General features: G+C 42.2%; 1 protein-coding gene across 2 annotated transcripts in view; it reads right to left on the reverse strand.

Annotated features, from left to right (window-relative positions):
• LOC117260150 (CUB and sushi domain-containing protein 1-like) overlaps window positions 1–22,718 on the reverse strand; it is a 529,510-nt gene that overhangs the window by 239,247 nt on the left and 267,545 nt on the right. For both annotated transcript variants that reach the window (XM_078176328.1, XM_078176324.1), the window contains exons 4-5: window positions 22,138–22,332; window positions 19,439–19,646 (exon numbers count right to left, since the gene is read on the reverse strand). In XM_078176328.1, the coding sequence (XP_078032454.1) occupies window positions 19,439–19,646; window positions 22,138–22,332 (403 nt within the window). The remainder of the gene's footprint in view (window positions 1–19,438; window positions 19,647–22,137; window positions 22,333–22,718) is intronic.

A 22,718-nucleotide genomic window follows, 5' to 3' on the forward strand; every position in this document is an offset into this window, starting at 1 on the left:
AAGTCAATGAACAGTTCAAAAAGTTGTGTAAAAATGAAAATGAACTGACGACAAGTGGCAGAATCGACATTTTATCAGCTCATATACAGTATCAGAATAACATCTACTGTTTAAATGTCAATGAACTCATGTTAAAGGGATAATATCACAATTATATTAATCTCAAAGGTGTCTATAATAAGAAACTGTACTGCAAAACATTCAACTTGTAAACAGTTAAGATTATTTGAATGCTTGTTAGATGGACAACAACAGTAAACACTGATAAACAGTAAGGACGACTATGGTTCAATGATTCATTAAACTAAGTCATTAATTTTCCATAACCGCTTATCCTGTTGAGGGTCACGGGGGGGGACTGAAGCCTATCCCAGCTGACACTGGGCAAGAGGGGGGGGGTACACCTTAAACAGGCCACCAGACTATCACAGGGCTGACACATAGAGACAGACAACCATTCACACGCACATTCACACCTACGGGCAATTTGGAGTCACCAATTAACCTGCATGTCTTTGGACTGTGGGAGGAAGGCGGAGCATCCACAGAAAACCCACGCTGACACAGGAGAACATGCAAACTCTGCATGGAAGGGCTCTCCCACCCTGATTTCGAACCCTGTTGCTGTGAGGTGACAATGCTAACCACTGCACCACTGTGCTGCCCTATTGAACTTATATTATACCATGTTAGTCCTTTACTTGTATGGAAAAAATAAGGAATTTTATGTATTAATTTAAATGATTGTTTAACTGTTTAATATGTTTTGATTCAGTTAAAATAAGATGTGTGGTGTTGGCTCATTTTTGATGGTGTGGTCTTACCAACACATTTCAGTAGTGAAAAACACTTAACTCCTTACACTGGGAAATCACTGCTGGTATTTTACTGTTACAGCCTAAGGTTCTCTGCATTTGAGCAACAGTGGTGGTATGATGGAAAATATGATAGTGTTGCAAATTTACTCATTTTATGTACAAATTAAATGTTATTGTATATCAGCTCAGATCAATCACATGAGAATACATATACTATCTCAACAACTGGCTCATCTGATCAACATATTTGTTCCTGAGTGTCACCCAATTTTAAAAACCCATCTCTGCACGTCATAATTCTATCATGGCACACAGTATTGTAAATTTAAACCTTTTTAGAAATTGATTAGCAATACAATTGTTTTTTCTTGCAGACATACACCTGGGAGAGAGAGACTGACTTTACAAAACCCGCCAGGGAGTTAATCACCACATTTTTTCATGGGCTCATTTTGAGCAAATAAACAACTGGGATGAACTGGAAAAACTCAGCTACCTGCTGACAACATCTACCAATCCTGGCAATTCCCCCTCAAGATTCTGAAACTATGTGACACAAAATGTTTAACTGCAATTACAACAGACAGCTTCGTGTTTTAAGATCTAACCAGTTTTAATAACTGCTCAGATAAACGCATTAAAAATGTAAAGAAGAACAGGTATGGTTGAGATTTTGGCCACAATATTTAATTTCCATGGAAAGCTCTTGTGGAGCTCTTTCTGTGACTTAAATACACATTCATAATTTTAAAGTGGATAAAACTAAACCCCAAGATTTAGTTCCAGGAAGGCAGGAACCATAGTTATGCCCATTTCACTTTAAGGAAAACACTGAGGTTAAGTCATGCTAGCTGACACTGGTTGTTCCTTGTGCAACTGTGCCATACACCTTTTATTCAACTTTACATGTGTATGTTTCTTTTTAAAGGTTTAGGCAACCTAGACTCACTCCCAACTTGTCGCAACACTGACGCTTGGTAAGTGGCCTTTGACGTCAGACAGCGACCGAGAAACCCCTTAGCCGTGGTATGAGATTCACCGACATTTTTCAATGCTCTGAGCAACTACTGTAGTCTGAAGAGTGAGAAAGTCTGGTTAGGGTGACGTTACATTGTGTTAGTAACAAATGCACTTATTTCAAGCAAAACCATTATGTCTTTTTCTAAACCTAACCACATGCTTTTGTTGCCTAAAACTAAGGAAGTAAACTTAAAATTATTTTTTACCAACATTCTAAGTTTATTTTTAAAGGAGACTGTATGCATTTAGCAGCTGGAAACTTTCCTGTGAAATCAGAAGTTTATTTTGAAAAGACACAAGTCATGCAACAATAAACAACAGGGTTCCTACAGCTTAAGGCAAGTTAAATTTAAGACTTTTTAAGACTTTTTTAATGCCACTTGAAATGAAATTTAAGACCAACAACACAAATGAAATAAATGAATAAACTCCCTCATTTGATTTGTATGATTGGTGTTTTGTCACAGTGTTCAGACACCACAGTACCTTTGCTTTTAGCGTAGGTGTGCACCCGAACACTAGATTCATTCGAGATGAGCCAGGCCTGCGCAGATTCGATCACCGGCGATCGGCGCACAATGCATGCCGGTTAGTTTTGTGTCCGACTTCATCCCGACTTGCTCTGACATATTACAAAAGTGGACGGCAATAAAACCGCGATAGCGAGGCGGCTGCAGTTTTTAGAGCCAGGCACTGCAGCTGCTCTCCACCGACTGCACCGCTTGGCTCTCACCTGATCTAACAGCTGACTGGTTCAGATGTTGACTCAACAATATGACATTTTAGATAAACTTTTCATTTTTGTTGAATTTTAGAGATTAAGATTGTATTTGTCTGATTTGAAGGTTTATTCTGTGAACAGAAAACATGTTGTGTGACTGATGGTGAAGTTTAGTCGTCAGAGACTAAATACATTCATCATAAACTATACAGAGTCTACTGTATATTAACACTGGACTTTTATAATTATTGAAGTATTTAGCCACAGAGACTTGTGGTCAGTGGGATGTGAGGATTCTTAAAATAACATGTGTACAGATGTGAAGCCCTGACTGTATCTGACTGAGCCTTAATGAAAGCAGTTGTGCTGTATTTTTTTTCCTCTGAAAATACTAACCTTATAGCCAAGCACTGTTTATTTAGCCTGTGTAGTTGAGGGGACAGGTCAAACTGATATGATGCTGTTTTACAGGAGAGTTCATGTCAAATGGAGGATAAACCATGAACATAAACTACAGATCACCTGTAAAGCATTTTAATAAATTAATCTATCATGATTAAAACAACTGGAGACTTAAAACAAACTGATGTATGGGTCATCATTCCAGACAGGATGTAAGTGTGTCTGTGACTCCCTGTAGCTTACGGACTGAAGGCTGCTGGAAACTGTCCGACTTCACCGCGGCTTTTTGTCACCGCCCCCCGCTGCGGCGGCCTGCTCTCATCTACTTTCCAAGCGAGGCGCAGTTCATCTCGAACGAGCCTATTGTCCGGAGATTTGGTGCTGCTGTCCTGGTTGTTGATATCGGAGATGGGGGTGGAGGCACGGTAGAGACGAGAGTAGAACAGAACTGGGAAATTTAGACTAATTACAATCATAAAATCCTACTTACCACGTGTTAACATTTTTAAGACTTTTGAAAGATTGATTTAAGACATTTTAATGCCAATTAAGGCCTTATTTTTAGATTAATGAATTCAATGCCTTTTAAGACTTTTTAAGGATCTGCGGGAACCCTGAACAATATGCGTGCCACCCCGTGCGTCCAAAACTGACGCTAGAGGAGTACCTAGAGCTTCATAGTTTGAAGTGTTGGGCCATTGACCAAGCATCAATATTTGATGAGTTGGGAGTGAGAATTTGTTGATTTTTGGGAGATATGTCTGCTGTGTCATACGACCCAGTGAGTGCTGAAATGACAATGGCTATTTGCCATTATCATCTATTACGTCAAGTTGGCAGACACTAGTGGACACAACAGTAATGTCCCTCACTGCAGCCATCTGTTTTCAAACCTCTCTAAACTTTACAAAGATTAAAAGTGATAAGTTGTTCCCAGAGGAGGTCCTAATGCATAGTGCTTTGCAAGATTTGTTCTTGACTTTCTGCTGACTAGTGGTAAAAAATCAATTACTGTAGCTTTAACACATGTACAGAGAGCTCAGTGGAAAATAGACCCTCGTCAATGGCGTAGGTTTAGGGTAGAACATAACAAAGAGGATGCAGTTTGATGTATGAAACCATTGTGTGTTTAAAAGGACAAAAAGATAGGGAAATATGAAATGTAGAGAGGGAAACAGATGAAAAGTGAGAGAGATGCTGCATCTGTTCCATTATTCATGGGGACTGGCCAGCTGTCTGACATTGGAATGAGAGAGAGACAAGAGGTCAGAGAGGAGGAGGACAGGGGGATGAGACATGAGACTAAACTGAAGGGAAAGGGAAGAAAGAGGAAGGACCAAATGAGAAGAGAAGAGAGGAAAGTGATAAAAGTTTGAAAGACGACAGGCTAAGTTGGTGAAAATAGCAGTCATGAAGGGGGTGGAGAGGAGAGGACAGACAGATAACAAAGGACAGGCTGGACAGAAACCAGTAAAGCGGGTTATAGGACGACAAGCAGAAATGTGAGAGGAGAACTTACAAGGTGAGAGAAAGCAGAGAAGAAAGGGGACGGAGAAAAACCCTGCAAGAAACTAGAGCCTGATGGATGAAAAACACAGGAGAGGAGGTGAGAGCAGGAAATTCACTTAAACGAACAGAAGGAGAGAGATTACGAAAGCCAGGAGGAGAGGTCGAAAGTTAAAAATGGCGAGGCAAGGAGGCAAGTCTAAATGAGGTTAGACATTACAAATACCAGGTTGCAAAGGATAGAGATAAATGAGAAAGCAAAGTGAAGCTGGAAGGAGAGGAGCGATGGGAGAAAGGAGGGGACGGAGAACGGAGATGAAAAAAGAGAAGTGAAAGTTTCACATAAAGAAAGAACTCACACGAGGATAAAACAAAGAGAAAGGTGTACAAGATATGAGTGGAAAGGTTTGACAGACATGAGAGGAGTAGACAAAAGGAGGAGAGAGACCGGGTCACAAAACAGAGAGGAGAGGGGGACAAAGAAACCAAGAGCAGCAGAGAGGTATTTCTGTGCAGCTCTCTATTATTAGACCACAAGCTTTTTGGTGATGCATGAACACCACACAGACACAGATATAACTTTCTACTGTCCGGGCACTGTTGTTTTGGCCCCTGTCCTCCCTATTCGCTGCCTGTATAGCTGGCAATACATTATTTTAATTGTATTCCACTGCTGCACTTATTTGCAAGTCCCCGTGAATGTAAGCATCTGCAAAATGACAAAAAGGCACTGTAAAAATAAATGATTGGATACAAGTCAGAAAAGTTGGAAAGCACATTATCCACAACAGATAGCTGTTTATTCCAAGTGCTTAGTGCAAAACCCTGGTACACTGGTACTTTTTAATCTCATAACACACCCACGCACTCACACAGAAACACACACACGCATACACACACAATGGGAGAGCCAGTAAACATAATTTAAAATGTTAATGTAATAACAGGACAAGAGAGGTGTTTCAAAGTGGGGGAAAGGAGACTAAGAGTGTGCTGGTGGGTACCAAAAGGGGGAGCAGGGGGAGAGGCAAAGAGGGGGGGCAAAAGAGGGATTGGTTCAAAAAAAAAAAAAAAAAGGGAGCTAAAGGGAAGACTGAAACGAGATGTGACAGTGGGACATGAGAGCAAATATGAAGAAAGAGGCACTATGGCACTGAGGATGGACAAGGATCATCCAGAGATGCTTCAGGCCTCTTGTGGTGCCCTTTGAATTGGCATACAAGGCCAGCCATTCCCAAATTTCAGTAAGGGGGCCAGAGGGTGTGTTCAAATGATCAGGGAATTACACAGGCTAAACCTTCCAGGGAAAGCCTGCCAACGTCAGGGTGCTAGAAAAGAAATTTTGGCTGATTGTTAAACTTCACATTTATGAGCGATCCAGTGTAGACTCACTGTCTTGGAAAAATGGATCAGCATGTTATCCACTTCAAGTAATTTCAGCAGTGATGGGGATTTGCTAATCTTGTCTACATGTGTTTTGGGGTTTTGTAAAATGCTTACGACTATGTTCTCCAGAGTTTTCTGTGGGAGTTGCAGCGGAGTATGAGGTATCAGAGCCACCAGGTTTGTTGAAGCGAGGCACAGGACTCAGATCAGAGAGTGTGCCTTGCATTTTCTTCTGTTTGTATTAAACACAGAGCAGCAGTGACATTAGTTCGGCATTTCTGCTGTTTGCGGATGATGTCGTCCCTCTGGGTTCATCAGATCATCATCTCTGATTCCCCTGGAGAAGTTTACAAAGTGTGATTTGCTCCATGACAATGAGCAGCTGCCTCCTGAAGCAACTTCAGGAATCTCGGGGCCCAGTCTCATGAAAATATGTCAAAATGCGGGACTGTCATGCACAAATCAGCAATAACGATATAAAAGTAACTAGCTAGCTGTTAGCAACCAAGAAACTGGCATACTAACATTTTTTGCTATGCTTGTTATAAAGAAAAGGAACATAATGCATGGATATGACATTAAGATAATATGATCATAATTTAAAAATCTTTATCAACAAAGAAAATGCATCTGTGGGTTTCTTTTGTTGCTGATGCAGCCATCTTGCCGATGATTTCTCATAACACTGGGTTTGAAGTGTGCCTCTGAAAAACACTTCGCACTACACTTCGCTTTCCCCTTCTATCACAACAAGAATAAGGACACCTTAACCCTAGATGTGAGAATGGAAAGGTAAGGGCTAAGTGGTAGGTACAGGGGATGTATTGAGATGGGGCTTTAGAGTTGTACCCATAGACACAATCCATAAGACCCACAGCCGGCTGTTTGCATCAGTGACAGCAAGTAGACAAAAATGAGATGGGAGTCACTGTCAGGTGGAATGGGGATGGCTGGTCCCACACTACATGACTGTGAGAATAAAAGGAGTCTGGTGAACAGCAGGACCTTGATGTTGATTGAAAGAAGCCAGTTGAGGCAGTTCTGGCAAATGATAACCAGCCAACTGCGAGGGAGCTCTGAGGGAGAGCCAGGACAAGCTAGAGGGGCTACATCTCCCACCTGGCCATGACTGACTGTCACTCTGGATCTCTCAGAAGAAGGTGGAAGGTGGCATCTGGGCTGCTCTTCCTACTCTGTGGCCACTGAATGAGCAGATTCTGCCCAGGTTAAATGACCAGAAAATGACCTGGATAAGTGAAAAGAAAATGGATGACTGAATGGAAATTACTTTGCTACTACCGTTTCTATTGCAGCCAATAAAGTAATTAAAAATGAAACTGTGTGTGTATGTGTGTGTGTGTGTGTGTGTGTGTGTGTGTGTGTGTGTGTGAGGGTGGTGGGGGCTGATAATGACAAGTGAGAAGTCAGAGGTAATAAAAGAGAAAAGAAGGAAGAGAATATAATACCACAGAACACAACCCAATAAAATACAGTCCAAATGAAATGGAAAAATTGTTAGGATCTACGGCCTGTAGTCTGTATGACAACCCATTATTTTGTGTGTTCATATAATAATGATTTCCTTAAAGGTAAAATGTGCTGTAGTAATCGGCTGCTGCTTGTGAGGGGTTTTGCCAGTGAACGTTAAAGTGAAAGCCAACCCCACAATCACTCTTGTTTTGGGACAAGCTTTGTCTGCTTGGCTAGGCCTGCTGTATTCATTTTTTTTTCAGCGCTGTTTCCACAATTTTTGTAGCTTCCTCTTGGATGTGTGCCGCTACTACCGGATTGCTACCTTCTTATTAAGTCCAAACAGTACCTGCATACTGTGCTTAGAAACAACCTGAACACAGCAACATGAGAAGAAAAATAGAAATACAGGCAGAGGGCAGAGTCTCTCCAGATAAGTAAGTCATCACACACTTCTAGGGGGTCGTAAGTGATGATTAAGAGGGACTTTTGTATGAGTCTATAGCCTATAGAACAACATAGCATACCTTTCCAATTCTTTTGAAAGTGGCACGTGCGGCTTTTCTCGTGGAGCTAAAAACTAACATCACCACGCTGATGTTCACCACATTAGTTTAGCATGTTAGCTAACATACTAAATAAAGAGTGCATCTAAGGGTTGTTATTAGGGGTGTAACGATCCATCGATCTGGATCAACATGTCAATTCAACGATCAACGATCCAGTATCATTGATGCAAAGTGAAAACATCAATCTATATTGTCATCTTTGGGATATGCTTTTATTTTGAAAGTCTGTGTCGACATCAAACAGTGGCAGTCAGATGAGCAGCAGCCAAGAGAAAGAGACAGAGGGTCAACAGACAGAGCACATGGTGTATGTAAAGAATGCTGTTATGAGATAAAACACGACTTGACGTTACCTGCCTGAACGGCATCTCATTCTGCTTACCTCTCACTATAGCAACATTAGCTGTTCTGTTTCAACAATGCTCGGCTGAAAAAACATGCATGCAGGCTGACATTCAGCTGAGCTGTTCTGTCAGGAGATGCAGTTACTTAAACCAACGGTGAGTAAGAAAAAGTATTAATAATACAAGTAATGTGTTATGCTTGGAATGGAGGAAAATTCGTTAGCTGCTAGGCTAATTTATGCAATGTAAATATGCTTGAGCTAATAATGGGTCACTAGCAAAAATCAACTGACATGTCTTTGAACTTTAACAGTTATTATTGAGCTTAATGTTATACCTTCGTAAATGATATTGTTATTAATACATGTTTTATGGCTGTTGGGAGAAGTTTGAAAAAGATCATGGTTTGGGTTCAAGTGAAAAGATTTCTTCCAGAAAGATCTCTGACAGAAAGCCCTGAAGGTTAACTTATTCCATGTACTTGGTAATGTGTGTTAGTGGAGTCAGTATAAAGTACTTCAGCAGTTACAGTTATTTACATTATTTATGTGCTGTTTTTATCTTTTATGGCCAAAAGCAAAAAGAAAGGGGTGGCAGCTTCTTCCGTAATCGACTATGTTAATGGGTAGATGATATTGTCTCATATCAATCGCAGGCCCCTGAATTGCATCGAATCAAAATCATATTGTGGCAGACTTTGTGATATTGTATCGTAATGAAACTTGTGATCTACACCCTTAATTGTTACTAGCTTTGCAGATACTAGGTCACATACCAAACTTTTGGATAAATTAAAATTCTGACCTGATTTTTGTGGTGGATGAAAAGTTAGGTGATCACAAAAGTTCTGACAAATCTTTCCGTAATCAAAATGTGCATACCAATTTTCATTCATCCAAAATTGTCAAGATGTCAACCTGCTGGTGTCACTTAAGGAAAGGCGAAATCAGATTCATTATTTGTTGGTCGTGGATATCTGTAACAAATGTCTGCAAGGTTGGCTAAAAACAAACACTATAAACCACTTATGGAAAATGGTTTAAACATGTAAGTGAGTGAATGTGTGACTGAACATATGACCAATGGTATGACCAAATACTGAAGCACATATGCAGACAAGTGGCTTCTTGCAGGTGTGATGGCTTAAGGACGGAGAGCTGATTTGTGTGTAATAGTTTCATCACATTATGTGCAGTGACCCTGTTACTCAATTTAAGGAATAATTGGCAATTAGGGCCTCTCATTTAGTAAGTCTGGGAAAGATAGGATGGGAAGGGATTCATTTAATGTGAAAATTCAGAGATTCCATCACCCTCTTTAAATCAGCATAACAAACGACTGCTTATTAAAAATCCTTGACTATCATGGTGATGATACATTACAGCGAATTCTTGACTTTTCAGCACTGGCAACTGGGTTAAAATCAATGTGAATAATGTAGTGAGCAATAAGGAACAAAATATGATTAATCGCTGTTGGTCGTGCTCCTTGGTTATAATGGCCTTTAGCAGAGTAAGAATTCATTCAGTTGAAGAAAATGACAGAGCTAACTCTGTTGGGCTTTAGGTATTTTAGTTTGTCTTGTGCTTTGAAAGACTGAGATAAAAGAGGAGAGGCGGACAGAGAGGGGAGAAGGATAGGGAGAGAAAAGGAAGGGATAGCCACAGGGTTTGTTGAGGGTGCAGAGAACAGAGTGGGGAGGAGAAAAAAAGGTGCAAAGTAGAGGTTAGGGTGTGGAAAGGAGAAGAGGGGTTTGAGAGCAGAGAAGACCTGCTGTACACATTGATGAAACTGATAAACATTTTAAGTAATCAGAAAGAAAATCTGTCAAGATTTCAAGATAACAGCTGTAACAACATAACAGATAACTATGTTCCTGGTAAAGCCTTTATTTTAGATTAACTGTTTGTGTGTTCTTCATCCCACCACACACAAATTAACATGAGCTAAGGACCTGGTTAAAAGTTTGTGAAAAATTGCCCCTAAATACCATTTATGAAACAGGCCATTAAAAAAATCACAGGTGTCTTCTCCACATGTCAGACACTGCTGCTGCTGCAGTTTAACCTTAATTATCAGCTTTCTGGAAAGTCTTCCTGTCTGAATGTAGTTTACTTGTCAGTTTACTTGTTTCCCAGAAGCATTAGGATCATCATATTGATTCATGGAAGATGTGCAAATACATGCTGTGTGAGGGACTGCTGACCTCCTCGACTGCATACTGAAGCAGCTGTGTGACCTGTTGACATTTCAATTGCTAACAGGAGAAATATTGAGAAATACATACCATAAGCCATACAGTGGGATATATTCATTGGACTACAGCAGGCACCAGTAACACAAATGCCTGGAGGTCTTTCCATCAGGTTCTTACTCCCACCTTGTCAAATTCAGCAGATTGGTCAGTGGCCCTACACCTCAACCCTACGCTGAACCTACTCCCCTAGCATCACTTTTGGATGTGTCAGGTTCTGCTTGTTACATGCACACAGTGTCTGTGAGTACTTAAGGTTTAGGCAACATAACTACTTTGTTAGATCTAAGAAAAGATCATGGTTTGGGTTAAAATTTTGGTTTCACATAGGACACAAACAGCGGTCTCCTGGGTGAGTCCTGCGTTTGTTTGACCCATACATCTGCCCCGACCTCCTCCCTGCGGACTCTCTCACTCTTTGTACTCCTTCAGTTGCTCAGAGAGTCTAACAATAAAGTGGAAAGGATTACATTGGAGTTAAGTGAAAGCCCGTAGTGTCTCATACAGAAGCTAAAGGGTGCCTTGTGGGTCAGTATCAGATGCCATGGAGTGTGACTTAGTGTCTGTATGTGATGAACTGGGATTGAGAACAGGCTGCTCTGTCACTCATCATGTCTTCCAGTTGTTTATCTTCATTCTCTTCCCCATCTTCTATGAAGTCTTCTTTATATTTAACACTTTAACCCGGTGAAATAAAGTTCACAGTATCCAGTAACTGCACTGCTTTATTATTCTGACCTAACTCAGGGGGCACGTTTCAAAGCATTAAGTTCTTTTCGGATGGTAAACAACACTCTGCCTGCTCATGTGAATGAACACGCAGGCAAGCATACCACAAGTAAATGCCTGGTGCTCTATGCATGGTAACCATAGAAACGCCTTTAGGGTACTACTGTATCCCTGCCAGTACAACTGTATTTTCTTTATAGGCTATAGCAACATATTAAAATATACAGTATATAGTGTTAAACAGTATTAAAATAATAGTACATGTAGTTGACTGTTGCATCATACAGTGTTTCCGCTACATTCATTTAGTGAGGAGAGCAGTGGTGCTCGCATTTGCGACTACAGACTACTAGTACAGATTTCAACCAGCAGCAGAAACGAAACAGCGAATCCCGCCGGTTGTGGGTTAAACGGGGGTCACAGACACGGACAGGAATACGTATTCCTGTCAAATACGGCGGCGCATGATAACGGCTTACTGGCGACGGAGAAGTCCGGCTCCAGGTGAATAACTTGTTGTCATGACTGCCCAAAAGTACCTGAACAGCCGAGCCATGGCGGCACACAGTATGTGGCGTAACAGAGGAGAAACGAGCCGTTCACATTTCTCTCTTTGTGGCAGGTAATGGTCCACAAACCTCACCGCACTTTAGGGACTGTTCTTTATTTATGAAGGGACTTGTCAGGGGAGGAGGGTGGCTGGTTGATTTTTATTTTATTTATTTATTTTATTTTGATCCCCCCTATGTTAATCACTTATTGATGCTGTTTTTGAAGTATGAATAAGTCAATAAGTAATTTATTCCATTGAAATATCATTGATGTATTATAGAAAAGTGATTTATCTTTTTATAAATGATAAAAGGCACATCTGCCTCATTTTTGCTGTGGTATCCTGATACTACTCAGAACTGTGATACTTTCACTGGTATCATACCGTGGGTCCCAATTTTGGTACCATGACAACACTAATCTGGAGGGGGTTCATCTGCAAAAACTAATGAAAAACTAAAAAACGGCATTCGGTATTCGGCCAATCGTTTAATATTATTCGGCTTCGGCCACAAATTTTCATTTCGGTGCATCCCTACTCCTATTGGAATTAACATTATTTGCGGGATCTTGAAAGTGACATCATCACTGGAGCACCAGGTCAGAGTCGTCTTGAAGAATAGGGCAGCGAACCAGAGAAAAGAAAAAGGTAGATTTTATTAGCTGAAGATAACTTATAATATCAATATCAATGTTTCAGAGAGAGAGACAGAAAGAGAAAAAGAGAGACAGAGACAGAGACAGTCCGACACAGAAACAACATTCAAACATGCGGTTTATCAGAATCAAACACTTTCGTATTTCACATCCGAAGGGGGGTCTCTCACCCCCTCCTCCCGCCACCTCCGCTGCTGAAAAAAAATCCTAGAGGAAACACTGTCATATATCCCTTATCACAGGCTGATTTGTTGACAGTGTCAGTCATAGTCTTTGACATGAACCACAGATTTATTGTTGAAAGCTAAAGCTAGCTTAATTAGCATAGCTGTAACTTTATAGCCTAGCTTACGTTAAAACTATACATAACGTTACCTAATTCATCCAGTCTTACATCGATGCTCTGCCATGCGTAAGCCCTGTTTATGTCCCAATAACTGTTTAGCAAACAGTTATATATTTCAAAGAGCTCACAAACGGCGATGACTAGTTGCTCCTCCACTAATTTTCACTGCATGTCACATACAAAAAAGTTGCCAACTGGCAGATTCCCCACACCTCCCTGCTTATCTGTTTGCCTCTCATTGAAAATAGGCATGTCAGTTGCTCCCTGTCTACAAAAGACCTTGTGAGCCTAGCAGGTTAATTGAAGCCTGACAACTTGGTACAGATTTGAAATTAGTTTAGGAAATGTTGTGATAGTTTAGTGGTCCAAAAACAGGATACAAACTAACTTGAAACTATCTGCTGAAATAATATGTTGATTGCAAGAAATAATACAAGGAATGACATAATATGATACGGTCATAATTTTGTTCTGACAAACTGGAATCAAATCAGTCACTTTGTCCAGTTAGATAAAAACATAAAATTGTTCAGGCACAATTACTTGTATGTGTGTGTCTATGTGAGAATGTGCGTACAGCAGCGTTTGTGGGTATGTGTGAGCATGTGACAGCAAGTCAACCTGACATTCAACCTGCCAGCCAGCAGACAGGAACATAAAACAGGAAATTGCTTTTGGGACAGCCAATCAGAAAAAGCTCACGGTAAACAGGAAGAACCCGTCACAGTGGTCCTGTCAGGTGTCAGTCATTTTCACAATGACCTGCCCACATGCCTCAGTGAAAATGTCAATCATCTCTTAATCCCACCTTTGGAGAGAAGTATTTAGGATTGCATTAGATAGTGCATGGCAGATGCCCATTTAGCTTTATTTTTATATAATTATATTGTTTAAACCGGGTGTCAGTGAACTTTAATTAAATATACAAGGCGTCTGGGTGGCCTGTGGCGGCTTAGACACAAATCATATAACAGCAAAATCTGTTCATTTCTAACTCAGGGCCTTTGTTGTCCCTCTCTCTCCACCTCTCAAATAAAACAATTTCTCACATACAGCTACTGTTATTGTTGAGTACTAGTGGAAATTAAAATTAGTTTATTTGTAAACCTAGTGTAAATTTGGAGATGTAGTCTCATCCTCAAATATAATTTTAAGTTTGAAGTTAATATCAAGCCAAGTTAAAGGGGAACTACACCCATTTTCAAAATTCAGAAACTACCTGTAGCTGTGGGAAAGAGGCTAATTTTGTCCATTTTTCGCCATCTAGTAGTTTGGAATATGCACTTGGAACATTCCAAGGATGAAAACAGGATCAATATTGCATGGCAACAAATAAATGAATATGTTGGCCTGTCCGGTATGTGGTATGTTTTGTGAAATACTTAATTAAAAAGACATAATGAACGGCTGAAGGAGTCATGATGACAATCTGACTGTATGTAATGTATAACTATAGTTTAGTAGAATAACATTACTCATAAACACAATGTGTTAAAAGTAGATAAACAAGTTCTTTCTAATCATACAAACTCACTTGACAATTAGCATAGGCAACTGAATTAAAAAAATTACAATTAAAAAAATGATGGATAAAAACAAGGACATGTGTACCCGGCCCAGAGGGTTACCGGGGCCCCGCCCTGGAGCCAGGCCTGGGGTTGGGGCCCGTGGGCGAGCGCCTGGCGGCCAGGCCTTCGCCCATGGGGTCTGGCCAGACCCAGCCCGAACCAGCTACACGGGCTCGTCACCCTGCAGGCCCACCACCCGCAGAAGGATACAGAAGGGTTTGGTGCTATTTGGATTGGGCAGCAGACCAAGGCAGGGGCCTTGGCGGTCCGATCCTCAGCTACAGAAGTTGGCTCTTGGGACATGGAATGTCACCTCTCTGGCGGGGAAGGAGCCGGAGCTTGTGGAAGAGGTTGAGTGCTACTGGCTAGATATAGTCGGCCTCACCTCGACACATAGTTCGGGCTCTGGAACCCAAGTCCTTGAGAGGGGTTGGACTCTCTCCTTCGCTGGAGTTGCTCCAGATGAGAGGTGGAGGGCCGGGGTGGGCTTTCTGATAGCCCCCAGACTCTCTGCCTGTACGTTGGGGTTCACCCCGGTAGACGAAAGGGTTGCTTCCCTGCGCCTTTGGGTAGGGGAACAGGTCCTGACTGTTGTCTGCGCTTATGCGCCGAACAACAGGTCAGAGTACCCGCCCTTTTTGGAGTCCCTGGGACGGGTGCTGGACAGTGGACAGTCCGGGGACTCCATTGTTCTGCTGGGAGACTTCAATGCTCACGTGGGCAATGACAGCGGGACCTGGAGGGGCGTGATTGGGAGGAACGGCCTGCCCGATCTGAACCCAAGCGGTGTTCAGTTATTGGACTTCTGTGCGGGTCGCAGTTTGGCCATAACTAACACCATGTTCAAACATAAGGATGTCCATCGGTGCACGTGGCACCAGGACAGCCTAGATCACAGGTCAATGATTGACTTTGTAGTCGTATCATCTGACCTGCGGCCATATGTTCTGGACACTCGGGTGAAGAGAGGAGCAGAGCTGTCAACTGATCACCACCTGGTGGTGAGTTGGATCAGATGGTGGGGGAAGACGCCGCGCAGACCTGGCAGGCCCAAATGAACAGTGAGGGTCTGCTGGGAATGCCTGGTGGAAGAACCTGTCCAGATGATCTTCAACTCCCACCTCGGGGAGAGCTTCGACCGCGTCCCGAGGGCAGAGGGGGACACTGAGTCTGAATGGGCCTTGTTCCACTCTGCCATTGTCGAGGCGGCGGTTGTGAGCTGTGGCCGCAAGGCCACTGGGGCCAGTCGCGGCGGTAATCCCTGAACCCGCTGGTGGACACCAGAGGTGAGGGGAGCTGAAGAAGGAGGCCTACAGGGCATGGTTGGTCAGTGGGTCCCCGGCGGGCCAAGCGGAGCGCAGCGGCAGCAGTCGTGAAGGCAAAAACTCTGGCAACTTGCTCACACTGTTTACAGTGGGGGCGGGGAGCTGCTGACATCAACTGGGGACATTGTTGGGCAGTGGAAGGAATACTTTGAGGAGCTCCTCAATCCCACCAACAAGTATTCCAGTGAGGAAACAGAGACGGAGGTCTCGGGGGCGGCTCGTCCAATTTCTGGGGCAGAAGTTGCTGAGGTAGTGAAACAACTCCGAGGCAGCGGAGCCCCGGGGGTGGATGAGATTCGTCCTGGATATCTCAAAGCTCTGGATGTTGTAGGGCTGTCCTGGCTGACACGCCTCTGCAACATTGCGTGGACATCAGGGGCAGTGCCTCTGGAGTGGCAGACCCGGTCAGGTCTACTCCAGGGTGCTGGAGAAGAGGGTCCGGTCGATAGTTGAACCTCAGATTGAGGAGGAGCAATGTGGTTTTCATCCTGGACGCGGAACCGTGGACCAGCTCTTTACCCTCGCCAGGGTGCTGGAGGGGGCATGGGAGTTTGCCTCACCAGTCCACATGTGTTTTGTGGATTTGGAGAAGGCTTACGACCGTGTCCCCAGGGGCATCGTGTGGGGGTCCGTTGTAGTGAAGAGGGAGCTTAGCCAAAAAGCGAAGCTCTCGATTTACTGGTCGATCTACGTTCCAACCCTCACCTATGGTCACAAGCTCTGGGTAGTGATCGAAAGAACGAGATCGCGAGTACAAGTGGCCTAAATGAGTTTCCTCCGCAGGGTGGCTGGGCTCAGCCTTAGGGATAGGGAGGGATTCGGAGTAGAGCCGCTGCTCCTCCACATCGAGAGGAGCCAGTTGAGGTGGTTCGGGGATCTGGTAAGGATGCCTTCTGGACGCCTCCCTTGGGAGGTGTTTCGGGCATGTCCAACCGGGAGGAGACCTCGGGGCCGCCGCCGGACCCGCTGGAGGGACTACATCACCTGGCTGGCCTGGGAACGCCTCGGGGTTCCTGCGGAAGAGCTGACAGAAGTGGCTGGGGAGAGGACTGTCTGGGTTTCTTTGCTGAGGCTGCTGCCCCCGCGACCCGGACACGGATAAGCAGAGGACGACGAGTACAAGTACGAGTACGAGTACAAACTGAATTAAATAAATTAGCCTGTTAGCTAGTTAGTAGCTTGTTAGCTAAGCTAGCACACCGTCATACGGTCTCTCCGAAATTCACCACAAAAGTTACATTTTTTCGACGTACTTGCGGCAAATTCTGGACCAAAATATTACTTAGGGGAGGAGTTTCACAGGCACATCAGATATCATGGAGATTCCCATAGGAATGGACGTCCGGTTGCCTTGTCTCTGTTCACAAACGTAACTGGAAACAAGGTGCAAGGCAGTCCAAAAATAGACATGCACAACTCTCACCCAAAAACAAAGCTAGAGCACTAAAACTTAAATTTGCGATGTCACGGGGAATAAAATCTGGAGCTGCTCCATAGTCAGTGAATTGGAAAAGATGTTGTAAATGAAATTGAGACCACCCAGAGGAAAGTTCTGTGTATATGGGTACATTTTTTGTTTCAGAGCTGAGAAAACTACAGGAGGATAAAGCTCATTTGGGTATAAAAAAAGAAAACAAACATTCTGTGGGTCCAAAAAATCAGACTCCAAGTCACTGTCTATGGAGCAGCTTTGTAGTAACTGCTCAGTAACTCCTGTTCACAAATACTGATAGAACTCTCCTCAGCCACTGAAGTAACATACTGAAATTCTTAATTTGGGTGGTGTTCCCCTGTAAAAACGATATTCCTTGAAATTATTTTAATTAACTGACCAACACATAACAAATGAAACGCAAGAAAACAGAAGTCAAGAGACCCCAGTTGCTGCAGTCACTGTTTTCCATGTGATAAAACGTTGCATGTTCTCTCCAGCACACTCCCTATCTTCCCCCTGCATTGCAGAGGGTGGGCTGACGGTGGTCCTTGAATGGTATACTGTCAGAGACAAGCCACGTGTGTATGTGTGCGCACACTTGTAATCTGTCAGAGCCCAGAGGAACGATCAACAGCTCACACAGTCAGAGGGCCACTTAAGACCTGACACTGACACACACACACACACACACACACACACACACATGGTATCATGAGAATGCCATGGTTGATGTGCACCGCTCCACTGGTGACAGGACTAAACGTGCAATTATTCTCCATTCCTTTTGTTTCCATCGAGTGCGATCCTCTCTGCCTCCTTCACTCCACTTATTTATCTGTCGGCCTGTCCATTCTCTTCTCCTGCAGGTTGCGCCACAATCATGATCCATTTTCTACACATAGAAGACAATGTCATCCATCAGCTGAAGTCAAGAGAACATGAAAAGTGGGAGATAGTTTCTGCAGGTCAGGGCAGGTGACCTCTAAATGCATTTTTAGGAATCATACAGACCAGTGAGAGAAGATGAATAAAGATTAAGATTCTAAAACCGTATTGCCACTTGAATTGAAAATGTCACGTCACCCTGTGCAGTTTTGCAGATCCTTTGGGACACTTCAGCAGTGATGAAACGGGCAGAGAAAAAATGAATGCATCTTATTTTTAAACAAAAGATTACAGAGACATGTTGCAAATGATTATCCATTTTAGAGAAACATTCTCAAATAATTTTATGTGGCAGCAATTAACAGAGACTAATACACTGATTTAATCTGTGCTTTTTTAAAATGAAAACAATAATGTATTTCTTTGGTTAAACAGAAAACATCTCTTGAAAATCAGATATAAAATTTGGTGTAATAAAAGCTGTAATAAATGACAACATTTTTTAATTCATTTCTAAGTGTAGCATCATTTATCAAGTGAAAGCTTGTTACTGCTGCTGTTTGTACGCTCCTTCTCAGCCATATATATGCCTCACTGAAACCCAGGAGCCATCCAAACAATCACAGTCTACTACTTTCGATTTCTGAGCTCAAAGGCATCTCTATTGTTATAACTGAGGGAGGCCAAACTACTTTCCCCCTCTCTAGATTTTCCCAGCAGTTCCAGCAACTTGAACCAGCGACAACCCTGCATGCATAACTGTTAGGCTGCCCCCACGCCTGCAAAAACACATCTAAACCTTCAATGGAGATGTGTGATATTCTGAACAAACCAACGTGAATTCCAACAGCTCTTTAAATTTAAAAAACCAGAGTGTGCTCTGTTACAACAGAGTGCCAATTTTCAAAAGCGACCACAGAAAATGGGAGTGAAAACAACAATTTATCACCTTCCCTGTGGGATTTGAATAAATCAGGAAAATCAACAGGACTCCTGTGCAGCTAATCAATCAGTAGTTGTATCCATCTTCTCTAAAAACATCATTAGTCCTCTTTTAATATCAAATGCCCCCCCTTGAAAGTATACAAGTTGGAGAAAATTGCAGAGAAAACAACAACAGTTCTCTTTAATGTGAACAAGTCAGCTAACAGAATAAAAAAAGCCTCTGGGCTACTAATTCCTGTAGAGTAGTATCCTGTCCCCACCTGATTTACAGAATAAGGCTGTGGTGTCTTGTGTGTGTTATCCTCTAAATCTAAAACACAGAAGCTATAATGTCCACGCCTCTTACCTCTCACTTGTCAGTGCTGACTGTGTGAGTGTGTTTTTCATTACGGCTCCACTCAGCGCGTGGTGTGTCACTCCTACTGATTTCCACAAACACTTGTGTGCCTCCAACATGACTATTTATCTACTCAAGAATTGTGTTCTGCATATGAAATGTATCTCACCATATGCTTGGTGCTTCTGTCCCGCTGATTTCCAGGAAGTCGTATTTGTCTTCTAAAAGGAAGTCATTGAAGACAAGAGCTATAGTGTCCCCAGGTTCAGAGAGGATTGACCATGTACAGTCCAGGTTGTTTTCGTACTCTGCAGGGTATCCAGGGCTGGTTATAGAGCCTGCGGTGCCTCGTAACGTACCGCCACATGCTCCCTCCGCTGGAAAGAGACAGAGAGGCAGCAGGACAGAGAATGAAAAGACAGTAACTCTCCAAATATTTCATATACTGATTCTGGTGCTTCCTTTCCTGCACTGGCTTGATCATTTTTCCAGTTTATTTGCTATTGTCTTTTAAATGGTAAAATGGTAAATGGACTGCAGTCGCATAGCGCTTTTCTAGTCTTAGCAACCACTCAAAGCGCCTTACAACCTTAGCACCATTCACGCACACATTCATACACTAGTGGCCGAGGCTGCCATACAAGGTGCCACCTGCTCATCAGATAAACATTCACACACTCACACACTGATGGCACAGCCCTCGAGAGCAATTTGGGGTTCAGTTTCCTGCCCAAGGACACTTTGACATGTTGACCGATTGTACCGGTTGTCAGATGACTGCTCTACCCCCTGAGCTTCTGCTGCCCTACTCAATGGTTTATGTCTTTTTAGATTCATTATTTCCCTTTCATCATTTTCATTTCTCATGTGCATGTGTTTCAAATTGTTTGACTGTCTTATCACCAGATTGTCAGCCATTTTTAAAACACTACAAATTGCAATATTCTGTATGAAAGGTGCTATTCGAATACAGTTTTTATTGATTGATTAAATAATTGATGCCCATACCTTGTTATACATTTAAGTATGTTATTTAAGTTTCATAGTATGCTCAATAGCTTATGTTTAAGGGACAGTTCAGGTTTTTTTGAAGAGGGTACCTGTATGACATACTGTTGGAGGAACAGACTGGACTAACATAACAGGAGCTCAGGAATGCTTTGCTGTGGTTAGGGTTAACAGAAAAAATGTGTTTTAGCCACTTCAAAAAGGTCCTATTAGTATTTAATACATTTTCTTAACTGTATAACTTCCATATTCCTACCCAACTGTGCCATGCACTGTGCTATGTCGCAGGTCATTTGTTCAGGTCAGACTTTCAGTGGTGTGTCGAAAGACAACAAATACAAGAAAATAAAAAAGTGACTGATCATGATAGCGAAAATAAAATGCCGTTCACTGTGGAGACAAAGGGATACCTTGATGAACCAGAGTATAGAGAAGAAGAACCTTTGCGGAGGGAGACTGAAGGAGCCAATACAGAGAGAGAAAGGGAAACTTCTGTGAAAAGTGAGGCCCAGAAAGAGCAGCAGCTAACTGTGAACTGTAAACACATGCCCCCGGACCCAGAGAGTTACTGCTGGGTGGACTTAGACAACACAATTTCAGCATCTTTATGAATCAGAGGATGCCAGCACTCCACACTTCACTGGTTGTTTGGTAAGTTGTTTCCTTTATTTGTAGGTATTTAGCAAATTTTATGGTTGGCTACAGCAGTGCTCTTTGGCAAGCGCTTCTCTTGGTTTTTTTGAGGGTGATTTGAAATAATCCTGAGAGAAATGTTCACTGCAAACGCTGAGTTTTCTCAGTCTTGCAGGTGGTATTGATGTCTATATTCAGCGCAACTAGCCACAGCTGTGGATCGCGCAACACCACTTCCTGACCCAAACAGCAACACAGTTAGGCGTTTTTGCGTAGGAATATGGACATTATATAGTTGAGAAAATGCAGCGCCAGTGTGTGTGTGTGTATCTGATTTTTCTTTCTTACTGCCAGTAACTGTTACATGTTGTTTGTCTGCAACTTTGTTTTAATGTGCTGCTGCCTGTCTTGGCCAGGACACTTTTATAAAAGAGATGATTAACCTTTTGTGGTTAAATAAATGTTTAATTGAAAAAATAATGACACCAAAAGCTGATACGTAACTTTTAGATCAATTTGTTATTACAAGTAAAATAACAATAATGTTGAAATTTTCATCCTTGTCATCAATCTATTGCCACTGAATCTCTATTAATGCATCAGTGATGTATTCAATGTGAAAACCACGGATATTTTATATTAACTATATATTAAATATTAACTAGACACAGGAAATCTAATTGTTAAATTTAAGCCACAGAAAAAAAAATTAAAGTGAATTTTCCAGAGATTTATTAAAACATACTGAATCCCTGAGCTCAGCTGTTTAACTATCTACTGGCCCTGCTGGTGTAAACCTGGACAGATCTGTTCTTGTCTGTTGACTAATGAACTATTAGAAGGACTTTGCGTGAGGATTTTGGCCATCTGGTTCGTACAATGGTTTGTTACGTGTTATGAGTCAGACCTTGCTCTGCTTTAAAAGTAATCAATACACCAAGGCCTGTGACCTCATGTAAGGTCATTCAATTCTCATGAACCCATCACTTAGAGTGTTTATTTTTTCTTACCCTGTATCTCAGTTTTGTTGTTGGAGTTGGCTCAAGCCATTTCTAGAAACACACTTCACTTATGAACTAACAGTGGTAGCTAACTGTTTCGGGACATGTGTCTGTGCAAGTTGTCATATGTCATATATGACAGACTTTTATGATCTATTTTAAGAACAAGAGGAGCTTCAAATGGCTGACAATGAAGAGAAAAAAGAGAGAATAAAGAACATCTTACCTCTACAAAATGGTGATGGGAAGTCCCACTGCGCTCCACTGCCAGGTGATACAATACATGTGAGGATACTGTGTCCTTCCAATACAAAACCTGACTCGCAGCTGTATCGGATCTTGTCCCCCATGTTGTACCGCGAGCCATGAATGACTCCATTTGGGATGAGGCCTGGAGTGCCACATGTGTGGCTGGGCAGGACTGTAACACAAAGAAGAAAACAGAGAACATTATTTTTGATTGTATCCTATCTTTAAAACACAAACAAACAAAAAATATGTTCCAAAAACAACCAAATGAACAAATCAACCGACAAAAGAAGAGCCAAGCAGCTATTAGCATCTCAGCAACAGAGAACTTACCACATTTATAATCATGGCTGTGTTTGTGCCAATCTATGATGCAGGGGAATGATCTAACAAACTTTTTGGCTTGTGATCCATTAAAACAAACCAATGTTTTTGTTACACAACGTCACTGGTTTAATGAGCTAAAAGCACATTCAATCAAAGACTAATTTCAGTTTCTCAGAATGCTTCACTTGAGCAGCTTTTACTTGCCTTAGGAGATAAAACTATCCAGTATAT

This window comes from Epinephelus lanceolatus, chromosome 2 (assembly GCF_041903045.1).
Source record: "Epinephelus lanceolatus isolate andai-2023 chromosome 2, ASM4190304v1, whole genome shotgun sequence".
Lineage (NCBI taxonomy): Eukaryota > Metazoa > Chordata > Actinopteri > Perciformes > Serranidae > Epinephelus > Epinephelus lanceolatus.